The sequence below is a fragment of the Callorhinchus milii genome, unplaced genomic scaffold (assembly GCF_018977255.1).
Source record: "Callorhinchus milii isolate IMCB2004 unplaced genomic scaffold, IMCB_Cmil_1.0 Scaffold9, whole genome shotgun sequence".
Taxonomy (NCBI): Eukaryota; Metazoa; Chordata; class Chondrichthyes; order Chimaeriformes; family Callorhinchidae; genus Callorhinchus; species Callorhinchus milii.
The window spans coordinates 7,566,192-7,585,110 of NW_024704750.1; the positions used below are offsets into that span (position 1 = coordinate 7,566,192).

General features: G+C 39.0%; 1 protein-coding gene across 1 annotated transcript in view; it reads right to left on the reverse strand.

Moving 5' to 3' along the window:
* The window catches only part of nid2a (nidogen 2a (osteonidogen)), a 30,984-nt gene that overhangs the window by 5,693 nt on the left and 6,372 nt on the right, over positions 1-18,919 (reverse strand). Inside the window, 16 exon segments of the mRNA XM_042337956.1 lie at positions 1,191-1,320; positions 2,239-2,408; positions 3,454-3,663; positions 4,342-4,578; positions 5,316-5,351; positions 5,354-5,551; positions 6,142-6,378; positions 6,964-7,209; positions 8,633-8,878; positions 9,155-9,400; positions 10,076-10,321; positions 11,731-11,850; positions 13,628-13,759; positions 14,622-14,765; positions 16,703-16,930; positions 17,396-17,596. Of these exon segments, the coding sequence (XP_042193890.1) occupies positions 1,191-1,320; positions 2,239-2,408; positions 3,454-3,663; positions 4,342-4,578; positions 5,316-5,351; positions 5,354-5,551; positions 6,142-6,378; positions 6,964-7,209; positions 8,633-8,878; positions 9,155-9,400; positions 10,076-10,321; positions 11,731-11,850; positions 13,628-13,759; positions 14,622-14,765; positions 16,703-16,930; positions 17,396-17,596 (3,027 nt within the window).

Here is an 18,919-nt window from a genome sequence, read left to right on the forward strand (position 1 = left end):
CCCCTTAAATGGCCTCTTTGCAGATGAGGTTTCTCTAATCTTTTTTCATCATCATTCCTTTTAACTTAGTTGCTATTTTCCAAATGTTTCTAATGTGCTTCTGGTATGGGGGCAAAAGCTAAACACAGCATTCTAGGCTTTATCTAACCAGGTCATTCTAAAAGCTTTAGCATAACTAGAAGTACAAAGAGGAGATATCAGTCAGTCACTCACTCACTGTACAACCTACAATTTAGAGCAAATGGTATTTGGCCTTGCAGCTGCAATTTAGGTGCCAATTGATTTTTCCTGAGAAACTTTAGAATTAAAAGCTCTACTGATGCCTTTACCCATTAGGCCATAAAGGCACGAGAAGGTCACAGGTTTTGTTCCCAGTTTGTGCTGAGTTCCTCATTCAAAATGGGAGCACTGACTGAGTATTTAACTATGGGAGGCATCACAGAAGAACCAATCCTTTCCTCACTCAACATTTACACATGTGGAAGGTAATGCACACACAAGATTGTGTCCCTTCGTAGGTCATTGGAGATCAGTGAGGAGTGGAAACACTGAATGTCAGCACAAACCAGGGATCTAACCTATGACATTGCTGATCTCTACATCTCAGGATCTCACCATATCTCCCGTATTTCATATGTCTCGTTTACCTGCTCAGCCACCAGGGAATCTCTGAGTTGTGTTTGTTTTGGATTTTAAAATGATAGCACATGACGATTGAAGACATTATATCTGTACACAAATAAAATCATCCTCAACAGATACAAAATAGACTTTAAAAATCAAGTGCTTGTCTCATTTTCTAGGAAAACACAGGGCTGAAATTGATTTTTTCTACTTTTACTCTTATGTAAAAACAGCTAATTTTGCACAGCCTCATAGTCTTCCACCAACAAAACATTTTAGTGATACCCTAGCAATAATAGTAACCCTTATAACTATCCTAGCATTTGATATAGCACCTTATCATACCTTTGTGACGTCTCAAAGCGCTTCACAGAATACTCTATACAGCGTAGTGACTGTCTACTTTATGGGTAAAACGCAGCAGCCAATTTATATAACATAATAATGTAAGTTTCTTTAACAAAATGTTTACACAGAGATATTTGAGGCAGTTCAATTGATTTTGATTGATGTAAAAGCACACCATTTGAAAGGAAATTCTAAAAGGAATTTTTATTACAACTTGCCTGAATTAATCATAATCTCTGGCTCAGCGCCAATTTCCAAACTAATTCGGTTAATGGTCCGACCAGCGACATCAGTCCAGTAAACCATCTTTTCCCGACAATCGTAATCGATTCCAATAACAATGGAACCCTTGGAAGAGGAAAGAAAGACCCAGTAGAAAAAAATAATCATTCAGCACAGCACTAAGGACTTCCCACAACAGAATCCAATGTAGACAAGCTTGGAGACTTGTCTAACAACCAGAGAACTTCACAGGATTGAAGTTACTGACTTGTTTGAAAGGATTTGCATCATTTGTAGCTTGCTTAAGCTACCTGTCTTGTTGGGCATAAATCCCAAATCTCCAGATATAAAGGTAACATGCTGGATCACATACTAAATAATTCAAAACAGCAGTTGGCAAAAACAAAAAAAAACACCATTCGATCACTGTAGAGGTAAGGATTTAAAGTGCTAAAAAGGAAAAGAAAATAGTTTTTGAGGGGAAACAAAACATGTAAAAATGTAGCATGAATTGAGTTGCCTTCAAATCAATGGTTTCTGGGATTTCTATGCAATTGATACACATAAGCTGGCTCACAGAATATAGTGTTACACCGGTTTTATGTATAGACCAAATGTGGCAATGATTTAGTGAGTGTTTAAAAAGAAGCTCTGGTGCCAATTTTTCTGTGTGATCATGCACGTTCACAACATCTGCAGTTGCATTCGATTCGTTTGTAGGGCCAAATGAATGCGCTCAATTTTCCATTCTCAGCTTGACTAATCTTCCCACACTTTTCACTGTAACCAAGAAACCATGGCACTTCCTTTGTGGTCACAGTGGTTTTCACCTCTGGACTGTGGACAGATCTTGCACAGAACAGGTCTGGTGAACTCGAGTCAAGTCTGTGCTTGGATTGTATGAGGAATTAATCTGATTTCAACTTTGAGCTAATCACACATGTGTTGAATAAATGTCCTTGCCCTACCTTTCCCTCCCCTTTTCCAAGTACTAAACAGTTTGGGGTATTCCGGAGGAGAAAGTTATAAAAGAAGGTACATTACATGGAGAGCTAACAAGCTCTTGGCTCCTTCTGTGTTTAGCTGAGTACCATTCAGGGGCAGGTACCCAATGTGCTGTCCCTGAGCATATAAAAGGAAGGTACCCGTAGATGGAGTGGTCACAAGAGACGATGGAGTGGGCTGTACAGTGGGAGGTGCAACCGTTGGTATACCTGGCAAATTCAAGAAAAGAAATGAGAAGCACATTAGAACCATATTTCACTCACAAAGTACACAGTTAATTTGCTTTACAGTATACTCTGTGAAGCGCTTTGAGATGTCTCGGAGTCGTACTAAGATCACTATATCAAATGCAAGGATTATTATTATTTATTACTGTTATAGGTATCATCCTTGCATTTTATACATTAGAAATGCTACAGACGATTACATAATTGCATTTTCATCAAAAGTACAACTAATAAAATTAATGCTCAATAAATATAAGACACAGCATCGAAAGACAGAGCTTTGCTACCAAATTCTTTAACACAGCATTTTTCAGGTACTGAAAATATACTGACCCTTCATTCAATATTCTTATTTTCTAAGAACATATTTAATAAGAAATTATTCGGGTAGTGGGTAAGGGTGGAGGTGGAATTAGATATTGAATGTGATTCTCACCCAGTCGTATCAATGAAGGATTATAAAAATGTACTGCTTTATTTTTAAAAATAGCAATTAATTGCTGGTTAAACCGGGATATCTACAAAGCGACATACTGTGCTGTCTCTGAGACTTTCCGGACTTGGGGGCATTTGATCACGGCCTCGAGTGAGCGGAAAGCTTTAGATCTGTTTAGATGTACATACATATTTATACCCATGGCATTGGTCTCAGCAGAGAGAGCAATTGGGGGCAAGAAAATTATTCCCATTGATGTTGGTTTACACTGAGATGCACGTACAACCCTGCCCAAATTCAGTCATCAAAGTGCAACGTAAATAAAATCAAATTACTGGAGGGCATGCCCTGTTTAAATACTTACAATATGAACTACCATCATAGCTACATCAAAAGCTCCAGCCATCTCCCATTCGGAGTTCTGATCTATCCAATCATTTCCCAATCATTTGTTCCCTAATAGCAATTTTGCAGGTAGGTGACCCCCCTCCCCTCCTCCATCGCACTGCATTATAGCAAATTTATTTTCTTCTTTGAGTTTCTGTTAAATAAAAACTAATTTCACTACCAGAATGAAAAAAAGGTTCTCACATGCTGGAAGAATGCCAGTCTGGGTTCCGGTTCCTTGAATTTCTCGACCATCTTTATCCACACACCAACACACACGGTTTCCACGGCACTGCATGGGACTAAAGTTCCCATACTCGTCACATTGGGGGACGTACTGATCAGCTGATGTCCCGCTAGTTTCCGACATCTGTCTCCATCGCTCACACAGAGTCTGTGGGCGTGTTGTAGGTTCTGAAATCCATTTTAATGTGCCACGTTGAATAGAATTTCCTCACTTTGAATTATAATATTGCTTAACGAGATTATAGATTGAACTAATAAAAATAGTATATAGCCCCAATTTCCAATTCCAACTGCGGGACTAATGGAAATTAGGGGAGCAGCGTTATGAGTTAGATTTGTTTGCACTAGTCATATAAAGCACCTCCTAAGTGGTTTTAATAGGAAACGCAATGGAACATGGCTGCTTGTTTAACTTCAGTGAATGTACGATTTATAAACATAAGACTAATGCAAGTTTTACTGTATATCCAGTATTCAATTAATCAATCTATATTCTTAAATGTAAATGCTTTGGGATTTCTAAATTCTTGTCACTAACCTATTCATTCAATCAGTTGAATTTCACTGTATTATAAATTAATCACACAGCAAATATTTGCATTTAAATCTTTTTTAAAAAAGATAATAATCACAGAATTTAATTTGTAGGAGCAGCTGATTCAAGAAAACTGTTCTCTTTGGCTATGGTCAAGTCCATAGAGTGCTTTGCCTTTACACTGCCCTGGTTGCATTTTAAAAAGATTTGTTTCTGTTTCTTGGCACAGCAGCAGGAAGATCAGTAAGAGAATAATGTTGTATTCCAGGTTAAAATCATTCCTTCCCAAAAAGGAAACCATTGTGACTGACCTGGAAGCCCACACCGTGGTTGATCTGTTCCAGGGAAGCTTCTGGTTCCAGGGATTTCTTGTCCCCTTTCATTCACACACCAGCACTGGCCAATACTGCCGTGACATTGAAGTGGCCTGAATTTGCCGTCTTCATCACACTCAGGAGCATAAAATCCAACAGAAGGTCGAGCTCCATATAGGCTGTATTCTGCATTCACTCTGTCTCGCTGGTCCTCACATGCAGTCTTTGGACGTTCTGTTGGTGCAAATCAAAGGCAAGTTTGACAACTGCTCGCTCTCTCTCCAGATAAATGTAAGCAAGAATGGGGAATACTAATGTCCACCAGCTTTCATTCCACTAATTATTTCACACAAACTGACCATGTTACATCTAATCTATGATGTATAAGGTATCAGTACTACAAAATAAAAAAATAAAAATCAGACTTACTGCACTTTACAGTATATTCTGTGAAGCGCTTTGAGACGTCTCCATGACGTGATAAGGCGCTATATCAAATGCAAAGATTATTATTATTAGCTTATTTTTAAAATACAAATCTCTCCACGCCAATATATTTACTGTTGTACTGTACTGTACCACACTTCTTTCACATATATCAAAATATTACAATAACCTGAGTGTCTTTTCAGCATCACTCTCAATAATCTTATATAAAATATAATAAGCTTCATATATATTATTACAAAGAAAGTAGGACCAGCTGACTCGAGAAAACTGCTGTCTTTGTCCATGGTCAAGTCTATAGAGCGCTTTGCATTTGCAGTGCCATGTTTGCATTTTAAAAAGATTTGTTTCTATTTCTCAGCCCTTCAAAAGCACACTATTGTTTTTAAAAATGTGCTTGTTGTACATTACTGAACTCCTTTTAGAAACAAATTCCACAAAGCAGCAGGAAGATCAGTAAGAGAATAATGTCACACTCCAAGTTAAAATCATTCCTTCCCAAAAAGGAAACCATTGTGACTGACCTGGAAGCCCACACCGTGGTTGATCAGTTCCAGGGAGGTTCTGGTTCCAGGGATTTCCTGTCCCCTTTCATTCACACACCAGCACTGGCCAATACTGCCATGACATTGAAGTGGCCTGAATTTACCGTCTTCATCACACTCAGGAGCATAAAATCCAACAGACGGTCGAGCTCCATATAGGCTGTATTCTGCATTCACTTTGTCTCGCTGGTCCTCACATGCAGTCTTCGGTCGTTCTGTTGGTGCAAATCAAAGGCAAGTTTGACAGCTGCTCTCTGTCTCTTTCTAGATAAATGTAAGCAAGAATGGGGAATACTAATGTCCAACACCTTTCATTCCACTAATTATTTCACAAAAACTGCCAATATTACATCAATTAACCCACCTATATTCCTAAATTACGCATGTAAATGATTTGGGATTTCTATTTAAAAAAAACTGAACTACTCATTCTGTTATCCGATATTCAATTAACCAAATTTCACTGTATTTAGCCAAACAACTGACATATAAATATTTTTAAAAAAGATAAAATCACAGAACTTCATTAGTAAGACCAGCTGATTCAAGAAAACTGTTCTCTTTGTCCATGGTGAAGTCTAGAGCGCTTTGCATTTGCAGTGCCATGTTTGCATTTTAAAAAGAGTTGTTTCTATTTCTCAGCCCTTCAAAAGCACACTATTGTTTTTAAAAATGTGCTTGTTGTACATTACTGAACTCCTTTTACAAACAAATTCCACAAAGCAGCAGGAAGATCAGTAAGAGAATAATGTCACACTCCAAGTTAAAATCATTCCTTCCCAAAAAGGAAACCATTGTGACTGACCTGGAAGCCCACACCGTGGTTGATCAGTTCCAGGGAGGTTTCTGGTTCCAGGGATTTCCTGTCCCCTTTCATTCACACACCAGCACTGGCCAATACTGCCATGACATTGAAGTGGCCTGAATTTACCGTCTTCATCACACTCAGGAGCATAAAATCCAACAGACGGTCGAGCTCCATATAGGCTGTATTCTGCATTCACTTTGTCTCGCTGGTCCTCACATGCAGTCTTCGGTCGTTCTGTTGGTGCAAATCAAAGGCAAGTTTGACAGCTGCTCTCTGTCTCTTTCTAGATAAATGTAAGCAAGAATGGGGAATACTAATGTCCAACACCTTTCATTCCACTAATTATTTCACAAAAACTGCCAATATTACATCAATTAACCCACCTATATTCCTAAATTACGCATGTAAATGATTTGGGATTTCTATTTAAAAAAAACTGAACTACTCATTCTGTTATCCGATATTCAATTAACCAAATTTCACTGTATTTAGCCAAATAACTGACATATAAATATTTTAAAAAAGATAAAATCACAGAACTTCATTAGTAAGACCAGCTGATTCAAGAAAACTGTTCTCTTTGTCCATGGTCAAGTCTATAGAGCGCTTTGCAATTACACTGCCCTGGTCTCATTTTAAAAAGACTTGTTTCTGTTTCTCCACTAAAAAGCAAATTATTTTTAAAAATGTGATTGTTGTACGTTAATGAACCTCTTTTAAAGCCAAATGGCACAAAGCAGCATGAAGATCAGTAAGAGAATAATTTGATACTTCAAGTTAAAATCATTTCTTCCCAAATAGGAAACCATTGTGACTGACCTGGAAGCCCACACTGTGGTTGATCAGTTCCGGGGAAGGTTCTGGATCCAGGGATTTCCTGTCCCCTTTCATTCACACACCAGCACTGGCCAATACTGCCATGACATTGAAGTGGCCTGAATTCGCCTTCTTCATCACACTCAGGAGCATAGAATCCAACAGAAGGTCGAGCTCCATGTGGGCTGTATTCTGCATTCACTTTGTCTCGCTGGTACTCACATGCAGTCTTTGGACGTTCTGTTGGTACTAATCAAAGATAAGTTTGACAGATTCTCTATAACAGATTTACAAAAAAATACAGCATTGAAACAGGCAACTCAGCCCAATCACACGAGGCTCCACCCATTCCATTACTCTATTCCATATCCTTCTATTCGCCTTTCCCTCATATGAAGGTCTAGCTTCCTCTTGATTGTATCTACAGTGATAATAAAATATTCCTTGTATTCGTTTAGTGCTTTATCATGTTATAGAGATGTCTCAAAGCGCTTCACAGGATTTATTGTGAATTGGTGCCACTGTGTACTTGCAGATGAAATATAAAAATTTCATACCAAAGATAGTAAGTTTATAGGAAAGAAGGTTTAATATCACAATTAAATACTTATGTGAATATGTGAATTGGGTATTTTGCAAATAGAGTGTCATAGTATTTGTTTCCAGGAAAAGTAGTTTAATCTATAAATAAAAGCTGTTGGAAACCAGTGTAAAAGTGGCAATTCTTTGGCTGCAATTTTTAAAAGTTTACTGTAAACAATTTTTTTTAAAAAGGATTGTTTCTGGACAACTGATTTTGGAAGTAGATTTTAAAAAAACGCACGATGCAGAACAAACATGTTTAAAATCATATGGAAATGCTGAAAACTACGATGATTTCTGGTCATGTTTCTATGACAAAATATACCCAGAAAATATTTGAAAACATTCCTTCAATCTTTTAATTCTCTGTGCTATTTCACTCTGTATCAGTTTACATTCCAGCTACGGTTAAGGTCAGCATTTTTCTTCATGGACAATTTAAAGCTGTCTTTCTGCTCATAAACCCAGCTTATTTGTCATGAACATTGTGTGGAATATCAGACATAATAAACCTGCAGGTAACTTTACTAACAGTTCCAAATCAGGTTTCTAAACAGATTTCTCTAAACATTACATATTATCTATTCAGCTCATCAGTCTTAGGCCTTTCTCCAACCCATTACTCATACTACATACAAAAAAATCTTGATTTGTCTATGGGACATTACCTCCTAGCCCCTATATTAAATCCTTGTCCTTTCAGATTCAAATCAAATGTTGGTATTCAATGGAAATCTATGCTTTGGCACCAAAGCTAAGCTGTTTATTGACTGTCCTGGCAGCTCAGACTGTGGTTGATTGGAACCAGAAAAACACCTGAATTAGAAATCTCCTGTTCTCATGAGTCTGCACCCTATCAAACAAGTTGTCTTCTTCATGACATTGCAGGGGCAGATCGGGACCAAAATGACACTCTGGTGCATGGAGCTGAAAGCTGCATTAATTTAAACACGAGTTTGGGTTGCAGCTCCACACCATCCAAAGATATACTTGAACGTATGAGCCAGTCGAGGACTGATCTAGGCTCAGTTTCAATGTTCCTGCATTTAAATGGGTTATGGATCAGTACTTGCCAAAAATATTGACTGACCTAATGGCCCACACTGTGGTGGAACAGATCCAGACAGTGATTTGGTTCCAGGAATTTCCCGGCCCCAATCGTCAACACACCAACACTGGCCTGTGCTGCTGTGACATTGCAGTGGAATGTAGTTGCCTTCATCATCACATTGGGTAACATAGCTTCCAAAGTGTGGCCGAGATCCATGGGGGCCGAACTCCGTTGACGTGCTCTCTCGTTGCATCTCACAAGCCGTCTTGGGACGTTCTGTTGGTGCTGATCAAAACAATTTGGTTTTCAAATTATTGCAAAGTAACAGCAGCGAGGGCATTCTGACTTTACACACCATCAGCTTTCCATCAGTCAAATCACTCACGTTAAGCCATTAATACATCTTCTTATACTTTTGTGTGAAGACAACAAAGAAAGTAATCAGAGATCTCTAGCTGGCCACACTTTATACATAAAATAAAGATTCTTGGAACAATTTGTACTGCTCCATTACCATACCAGCCTTGGTAACCTTCCAAAATCAAAACTACATTGACCGACCTGGCAGCCCACAGCGTGGCTGATCCATTCCAGATGGCTTTCTGGTTCCGGGAACTTCCCGTCCCCACTTGTCCACACACCAGCACTGGTTCCTGTTGGTGTGGCACTGCACAGGCCTGAAGTTGCCGTGTTCATCACACTGGGGAATGTGGATGGTGAAATGCGGTCGATCTCCACGTGAGCTGTACTCAGCTTGCAGTCTTTCCCGCTGATGCTCACAAGCAGTCATTTCATGGTCGGGAGTAACTAAGCAAACAAAAAGGAATGTAGACAATTTTACAAATGACAGCAGAATAAAAGCAAAGGCAGAAACTTGGCGTAAGCTCAACTTTTCCACTGATTCAAAGTACATGGAGGGCAATGGAACATGCAAGGGTCAATCATATAAATTTTGGGGCCCTCCTACTAAAGGGTGATCAATAACTTGAGGGCAAAATATAGGAAAAGTGTCCAGTCCCTAACATTGGTACCCCTCATCTAAATTGCATGACATCTGCCACACAGAATGATCAAAAAGGTAGACAATGTTACCTACCTTGGCATTTCAATCTGCATTGAATAGTCCTGTTGAATAATTCAGATTGTTAAACAGGAAATGTCTTAAAACATTTGCCACTTTAAGACCACTGTGAGGCACATAATACACATTAGTTCCTCTGCCTAAGAAACTAATAAAGGAATAAACAAAGGAATATTACTATAACTAAATGAAAGTGTTTGGAAAGAAATGCTGATTGACAAAAGACTTGATGTAAAGAAGGCAAAGTGAACAATTATACAATGAGGACAGGGCGTGTGATGCACACGCAATTTGAAATGTTTTGAAGTGGCAATGTCCCATTGATGTTATCTATAACAGTTTCAGGTATTTGACTGAATGTTAAGGGTAGGGAATATTGAATTAAGACCATACTGACTGACCTGGGAGCCCACACTGTGGAGCATTACTTCCAGGATATGTTCTCGTTCCATCAATCTCCCGTCCCCACGTATCCACACACCAACACTGGCCTTCACTCTGGTGGCACTGCTGTGGCCTGAACTTTCCTGCGTCATCACACTGTGGGACATAATTTCCCGAGTATGGTCTCGATCCACGTGGGCTGAACTGTGTTTGCACTCGTTCCCGCTCCTGCTCACATGCAGTCTTTGGACGGCCTGCTGATTCTAACAGAGGACACTGTTTAGATCATCCATTTAACATTAAACACAGGCTGTGCATTTGATCCTTAAGCCACTTCAGATTAAATGTATCTATAAAATGGTATTATAATGGTAAGTTTCTATATTGAATGCAAAGATTCTTATCACATCACCCAAACGTCTCAAAGCACTACACTGCAAAGTGTAGTGACTGTGTATTCCAGAAACATTTAAGCTGAATATACATCTAACTAAGAAGCCAAATGCCCACATTTACACAATAACCGCATTTTATTTAGAAAACATTCTTTATGGAGGTCAACACTGCATAAGCACATTGGAATTTTTCAAATCACATTAAATCCAGATAAAATATGTGAGTCACTTAATATGAGAAAGAGCAGGGAATGCAGATGCAGCATTGATGGGAAAGTTAGATTACTTACATCTGTCAAATGAGATTACTAAGATTAAAGACAATTTGTTCAATCTTTGAAGGGTTCTATAATCAAGATTTCTTTTAGTTTCAAGGTATTACAGAGACGTTAGTATAACATTTAAAAATGTAATGCTAACTGAAAGAACTTGCATTATTATGGGGCTTTATAATGTTGAAACAAACTTTTCAAGTCACTTCACAAGTAATTAAGCAACGCTGAACTCTTTTGGTCATTAAAGGAATGAGCCATTCGAGCCAGTAAAGACCCACTAACAACCATGAGTTGAGTGACCGATTTATCTGTAGGATTGTTGGCCAGGATACCAGAAAGTACTCCCTTCTCTTCAAGTCATGTCATAAGATCATTAATATAGGAGGAGAATAGGAAGTTGGGGGCTTGTGTGGAGTATAATCACCAGCACGGATTAGTTGGGCCAAGTGGCCTGTTTCCATGCTGTATCACTCTTTGCAATTCTGACTGATTTGTCTGAACAGGGAAATGGAGATCTCAGTTTTTCTCCAAAAGACAGCGAGGTGATCCCCCAGTACCACAATGAAATGTCAGCCTCGAGACTATAAGCTCAAGTTCTGACATGAAGTTTGAAGCCACAATTTTCTGTCACAGAGGAGTCGCTACACTCCTGGGATTTCTGCAGCTGCAGAGCTCAGGAGCAGTCACAGTCACAGCAACAGCCATCAAATTAAACTAACTTCAATCACTCTGAAAGGCCTGTTGCCTGGCCGTACAGGGCATATTCTGGGATCAGCTTCGTAAGAAACCAAATCAACGTAGCAGGTCTCCTCGTGACCAACAATTAGATATAAAAATGAGAATCTCTCTATATGTGTATGTATGAGAGCCGATGAAATGTACATTTCACAGAAATTGCTCCACTCAACCTCTTTAATCCGATAAAACAAAGCATTCCAGGAAATCCCACTGTTCATTTACAGGAAACCGAGCTACTATAAACATTATGTTCTGGATTCTTACCAGGCCTGCACTGTAAACCATCTCCTTCATAGCCAGGGTTACATTGACAGACGAAGGAGCCTGGGATATTGTAGCAAGTAGCAGCTGGGTGACATCTGCCTTCAGCACATTTATCAACAACTGTAACCAAGGCAGCACAGGCACATAATCAGTTTTGTTTAACCTCCCATTTTCCTCTCCTCCCATAAATGAGTGATTCGTGGTGGAATCCAATTCCGTGAGTGACAGCAGTAGGACTCTGCAGCTCAATCAAGTGGTCATTCAATACACGGACGTTGGACATTGAACAATCTTAGGCATAAAATTCATCTCAGTTGAACCTCCATCTTGTCCTCATAGAATATCACATAGAGTCATAGAATATTACAGCACAGCAGGAGGCCATTCAGCCCATCTTGCCTGTGCCGATCCATTGTATCCACTTTCTAGCAAGGAAGTTGGGGGATGGCAATGGATAGCGATCATCAAAAGATCTTTTATCAATCCTTGTGCCTCCATTCTTCAAGAGATAAATCCGTGGTAGGGGGCTGATTGGATGAAAACGTTCTGCATTGTTAAGTCTCTGATAATTTTCTCTGATAATTTTCAAACTGGTGTTTATTCATGTGTTACTGTCATTTCACATTCCCAAAGGAGATTAGTCCTGGTGTTATCTTAGTAATTTTTGCTTATCTTAGAAACTTGCATTACTATTTCCTCACTGTGGACCCTTTTTCTAATGCACTGTGTGTAAACATCACAGCTCAGTATACTAATTGGTGGGAACTCAAATAAAAGGTTGAAAGAGAGCCCTCAATGAACATTTCACTGTGAAGTTAACAAACACCTCCCCCGTAAAACAGAATCTATTTGCATTCTGAATTTAACATGTCTTTTTTGTTGGAATTACTTCAGCTGTTCCTTAATGGCAAGTCAGCATTTATGCTGTAGTAAAAAGATGTTTAGGTTCATGTTGATTTCTTCAAACTAAAAGGTTTGGGGTTAATCAACACGAGGGAGGCAGTTCTTGTCATGTCTGTTGCGTCGCTAACAGCTGTAACTAATTTTGGCAAAATACACATGTCATCTTTAATCCTCAGAGGACTAAAGGTTTTTATTTTGGGGGGAAGAGGGTAAAGGATCTTCCGTTACATTTGCTTTCTACAATGACAACAAGCTCTAACATAATGGTGATTACAGGGCACATTTTGAGATAAGGCTCAAACATGTCCTTGGAGGGATACGTTGAAACAATTCATGTGCAACCTTTTATCCTGAGGTCACAAATAAGATCACGGTTAGACACAATGCCAACAAATCCCTGCCTGTATCTCTTCCTGTAGTCAGTGAGTTGTCAAACTCAACCAAGCTTCCAAAGCAAAGAAGCTTATCCTCTGGGGAGCTCATCTGTAAAATGCGGTAACGATCTGTGAAAGCTATTTTCAGTCAATTTGCTACCATCATTATGTCATACAGAGACAGCCAGACAATGGCTATCATGTTGGGGTAGGGATCATTGCCCAGATTGCAAGGCAGGAGTTATAAAATACCCGAGAAAACGTGCAGCTTTTAAAACAGAAAGTAAAGTAAGATTTCAAATAGTAAACTTCAGGGGTACTCAATTTGGTCAGATGACTTTTGGAGCAGGGATGTTTGCCGAGGTTAGACTGATTAGACTGATGCTGGTTTAATAATAGTAATAATCATAATAGTACTTATACTTGATTTGATACAGCGCTTTATCATTTCATTAAGACTCAAAGCGCTTTGCAGGATATACTGTAAAGTGTATCGTATGGACAAATCGCAGCAGCCAATTGCGCACAGCAAAAGATTTGACCGTGAGATTTGCAAATGGTTAGACGCACAATAGAATTAACTTTTCCCAAATGGAAAACAAGTCACTTGGAAGACTTACGAACACACGTGCGTCCGTCCTCTGCAAACTGGTAGCCGTGGTGGCACTCACATCTGTACAATCCTGGGAGATTGAGACAGGTAGCATGGCTTCCGCATCTGTAGTGACCACCATCAGCACATTCATCAATGTCTGAGATGGAAACAAGAATCTGGTTACCATAGAATTCCCCATGGAGGTGAGCAAGTCAACAAGTCGGCAGGTTTGCAAGTCAGAGAGTTAAGACCTACAAAGGCGTGTAATGTAAGGGTACAGTTGATCCACACAGCTTTAAATACTTAGAAAGCACAATTTGGACAAAGCAGGTCCAAACATTTTTTTTTCTTTTTGAAGAATGTCTTGGCTTAGTCTGAGCCCCAACAAGCATTTTAATTACCAGTTTGTGTAGGAGTTTCAAAATGGTCCAGTTTTGTGCGACAAACGAACTGGCAAAACAAATGAATCGCATCAAGAATAAATGAAAGACTGATTCTTCAAAAGGATCTGAAAAATAGCTTAATAGTTAGGGTATGTGCCAAGACGTTACATTAATGTGCGCCATAGCAATAAAATCAAATGCACAGCAGTCTACCAGAAGTGATGCAGTGCAAAAGATTCTGTCACATCAACGTCAGAGGTAAAAAATAATCAGGGCATAAAACTGCTGCAAATAGGTTTAAACCTGTTTTTTGTTTGATAAAGAGTGCACATTGTTGTGGACATGTTAGTAGTCAAATAATAATCCTTGCATTTTCTTTGATTTACTGTTTCACTGATTCTAACACCTAAAATATCTGAAAAATAGAAGTTCTGTTCTCATCTAGTCTCTCATTATTCACAATTTCTTTGAGTGTTGCCACTTCCAATTCTTGTTTTCTTATCTAGGTTCCAATAGGTTACTTTTGTAATCCCATAGTTGTTTTCCCCTTGGGAAGGGGCAGGTAAACTCTATCTTTAAATCTTGTCGCATGTCTCCTCGCCAACTGAGAACAAAAATGCTGTAGTATTTACCCACCAGTGCAAACTTTGCCATCTCCTTGGTAGCCCTCTGCACATCTGCAAATGTAGGCTTGTTCAGATCCTGGGAAACATTGAGCACTGACGTCACAATCATGGCTTCCATCATAACATGGATTCACATGTTCAGGCTTCAAATCATCTGTCAATGACACATAGAAAAGGATTAAGAATTTCATTTTAAATGTTTTTCTTGAAGAGGAAATTTAAGATTTAAGAAAGTGGGTTTCATTCCATAAAACCATTTATAGGATTATCATAAAACAAAAGGAATATCTATGTGGATTCACAGAGACGGGACACTGAAGTCATTCGACCACCAATCTGCAGAGCTAGTAAAACAGGCAGATTATAGTTAATGACCTGGAACTCATTAAAGAAGCTGATGCCATAGATTATGTTATATTGGCAGGAATAATGGCAACAAAGAATATTCAGTTGCCATGGGCAAAATCAAGTTTTTCAGCCTCCATGCCTTATGATGAGATGGCAGTCCATAATACCACTCACATACCCTAAGACTATTAATCATCAACAAGACAGCTCCTTCCTATCCTTCTCAATCTATCTCCTACGGGGAAAAAACTTCTGTGGAAATATTCGTGGGTCGGCAAATGTAATAACAATAAAATAAAGCGCTGAAACTTTATCCATTCCCACATCTTCAGATCTGGCATCTTTCCTTCGATAGACAACATTCCTTATTATAACTGCACACGATCAAAGTAATGCAACCTAGCAGCGAATCAGAGAATATTCAAAATTAAAAGGTTCAACAGAGTCTATAATTTTCATTTATCCTGACACTAACTTGCATTCATATTTGACCCTATTTAAATATGTTAATCTGAACTATATGTCTATGAATCACAGAAGAACAACCACTTCAAGAAATTAATAATGAAACATCAGAGTCCATTAAACTCTTGCAGAGCAATTGATACCAGGTTAGGAGAAGTCTCCTAAATGTTTCCCATCTAGGGAAATGTCCTCAGTCACAGCAAGACACGTCTTTGAGGTTTGTTTGTCAGCATAATAAACAGGAGTTTGAAATGTACCACTCTCCCAACCATACAGGGTTCAATGTTTTGGCCATTTCTGACTAAACAGCAATTAAAATGCAAATTCAACACTCTGCTCACTTGAGTTTCTTCTTATTGTTTATAAAACGAAAATACTGTAGAAATGCTCTGTGCAGCGGAATGAAAGTCATTAATTTCAAAACTACCAAGTGGCGGAAATTTGCTGTCAAAGAGATGAAGACAGTAACTCCTTGCTAAATAGCTCGCTACCGAGAAATATAGTAATCACTAAAACACAAAGGAAGTGGGTTATATGGCTCTTTATCGTACAAAATTTTTAAATTGTGTTTCCGTACCATGCATTTAACGCTTTTTCCTTTTCTCTACACAACGGTCTTCAGTGGAAAAGCTTTGTGCATTTTGGAAGCTCATTATCATTCTCATGATCTGTTTCACCCAGACACTTTATGGCATCCATTAAATCATTTGACTTCCTGACCTCAGGCCTGTGGCCAATTTATTCACTTACTCACAGTAAAAGAGCTTTGTTAAGATCAGACATGTATGAAGTCTCTTTCTTTCCCCTTTCAGAATGACCTTGGTGTTAGGTCATTTTTCCAATGCTCTCCCCCTTGCCTACTGCCTTTATGAATGTCTGTTTATTGCTCAACATTTGAGCAAATACTTTCTATACATGAAGGAACAATAGGGAGGCAGGGGGTGGAAAGCTTGCAAACAGTTGTTCAATATGTGTTACTGATGAGAAGAAATGAAATGCATTGTTCAAGGTTCTGCTGAACAATGTTTCTGCCCCAGCAGGTGCAAGCAGCTGTGTTGTTCAACTTGCATTCCTTGCATTGACTGCTGACTCCTCAAATCCAACAGCATGGGACCATATTTTTTTAAAATGTCAGCTGTCAGTTTAAATGTCAGTTTATTACTGCCTATCCAAAGCTTCATCATTCAAAGTACACAAATGCATTACATAAAAATTCCTAGCAGTATTCCAGTGTAGATCGGTAATAAAAGAAATAAAGGAGAATGATGAGTTATTTACCTTCGACAGAGCCAATCTCGTTAGTCATTGCATATCTAACCGCTTTCTCCTTCTGATCATATAGCACAAAAACACGAGCAACGTTCAGTTGCTGAGTGGTCGGAAAAGTCCTCAATGAATGTTCGCAGTCATGGTAGGTGATATTCTGTCTCAAATCATATCTGAGTGTCTGTGTCTCACCATCACTGGAAAGAACAGAATACTCTCTGTTGGCTTTAGATGTTATAACTGTGAAGAGGAAGTTTGGAGAAATGAGAAGCATCTGTCCCATTTTGAGGAGTAAAGAAAATTATGAATCAAACTAAGACAATGACAAACACATTACAAACAGCCTTCTACGTTCTGTGCTTTTATTTGGGCCTCATTAGCAATGTGTCAGCCTATCCACAGGGCTCTTACACACAGGCATAAAATGTAAAATTATTTTATTCAAGCTAATTTTTAATATTCACAAGGGTTTGCTTTACATTGTAACTTCTTAGAACCCTTACTGGTAAAATGCCAGCTAGCTATTTGAAACTAAATATAATTTAGCGTATAAGCACAGGTAAACGATCAAACTGTGCCATGCCCACGACCTTAAAGTCGACAACAGGGTAAACTCAAAATCTTTAGGGAACACAAAAACAATCGTCTGAATATTTCTGACCAGATCGTTCAGCTTATTCAACAAAGGCAATGGTCTTCCCATACCTGAGTTGGAGCGATGGTAGACTTCCCTATATGGCTGGATCTGAACTGAAGCACCACGGGGAATAACAGGGAGTTGGCCCTCAATCTCCATGATAACACTCAGGTAGCTCTGTGTATCCAGACCCTGAGCGACTTGTATTATATTTAACCTCTCATTGCCTGGATAGAAAGTGATGTCGACATTCCGGATGAATTTAGCTCCTACAAAACACAAATAGATAGCTTCAGCAAATTACTTATAATTAAGCAGAGTGAAATTCCATTGATCGATAAAGTTACCAATCTTGTTAGGGTGTGCTTATAATGGGGAAATATATCATAAATATAGACCGTTTGGTCTCTTTCTGTGTTGAGTTAGCTCCTCTCAGCCAGGTTGCTAGCAATTATCATTATAATGATACCCCGTAATGCTAAGGTTGATAACTTTACTGACCAGTAGAAATGTGTACTAGATTAGTTACCTTTTTTTGGAAAAGAAACACTTCCTCTCTTCCTCCCTTCCCTCCTGTACCACTTATTCGTGCCAGAGTAGTATCATGTGTTTTTACTAAAGTCCTTTACCATGCTCGAGTGGTCTTTCTTCAAGCATATTTCAACCATGCCTACCACACAGCTAACCCACAACTTGTTCTCACCCAACACTGGATGCACTCATCTCTGTTCGTATCAGTGCAAACCCCGTAGAATGGACACAATAACCATTGGTTGAGTTTGCAATTAAAAAAAATCTGATTCTCTTCCGCAAAGATGTAAATGCAAAGAAGACCACTGTTAGAATTTGTAGAACATTTTTAAAATTTTTACTTATGATAGATAGTACAGAATATACACACACAAACAGATATAGGCGAGTTCACATATCTGTGTGTGTGAGTCACTCCTTTTCATTCCTGACTATTAAGCCACTCATTCAAATCCTCACTAACTCTTTTCACACACTGTATTTTAAACTGTCAGCCCAGACATCCCAGTACACAAACGCAGTATAACTATCACGCTGGGTTTCAGTCTGCCATCCATTCAGTGGCGCATCTTGATTAAGTGAAAATTTGATTTGACACTGTTTCCCCATTGTTTTTGCCACCCTTTGATGTCTGTAAATAGTTTGGGAATCCTTCCTCCCCGGATATCTGCTCTGCTTCTTCACATTCCAATATCCCAAAACATTTGCACTTCCAAAAAGGGCTCTACTGAATAGTGATCAAGAATCCTGGTTAATTATCCCCTTCCCTGTTTCAAGGGCACTGAAAACCTCCTCTGGAAACCTGAGTGAGAGGGGTTAACTCAGCACAGAAAAGGGGCCCAGTGATGTTCCTTTTGGATCCAAGACCCAACCATACAGTGTATCAAAAATATGGAATAATAATAATAATAATCCTTGCATTTGATATAGCGCTTTTCACGTCGGGAGGACGTCCCAAAGCGCTTCACAGAACACACTGTAAAGTGAATTGACTGTATATTTGTGGGCAAACGCGGCAGCCAATTGCGCACAGCAATGTCCCACAAACAGTCGTAGATTGA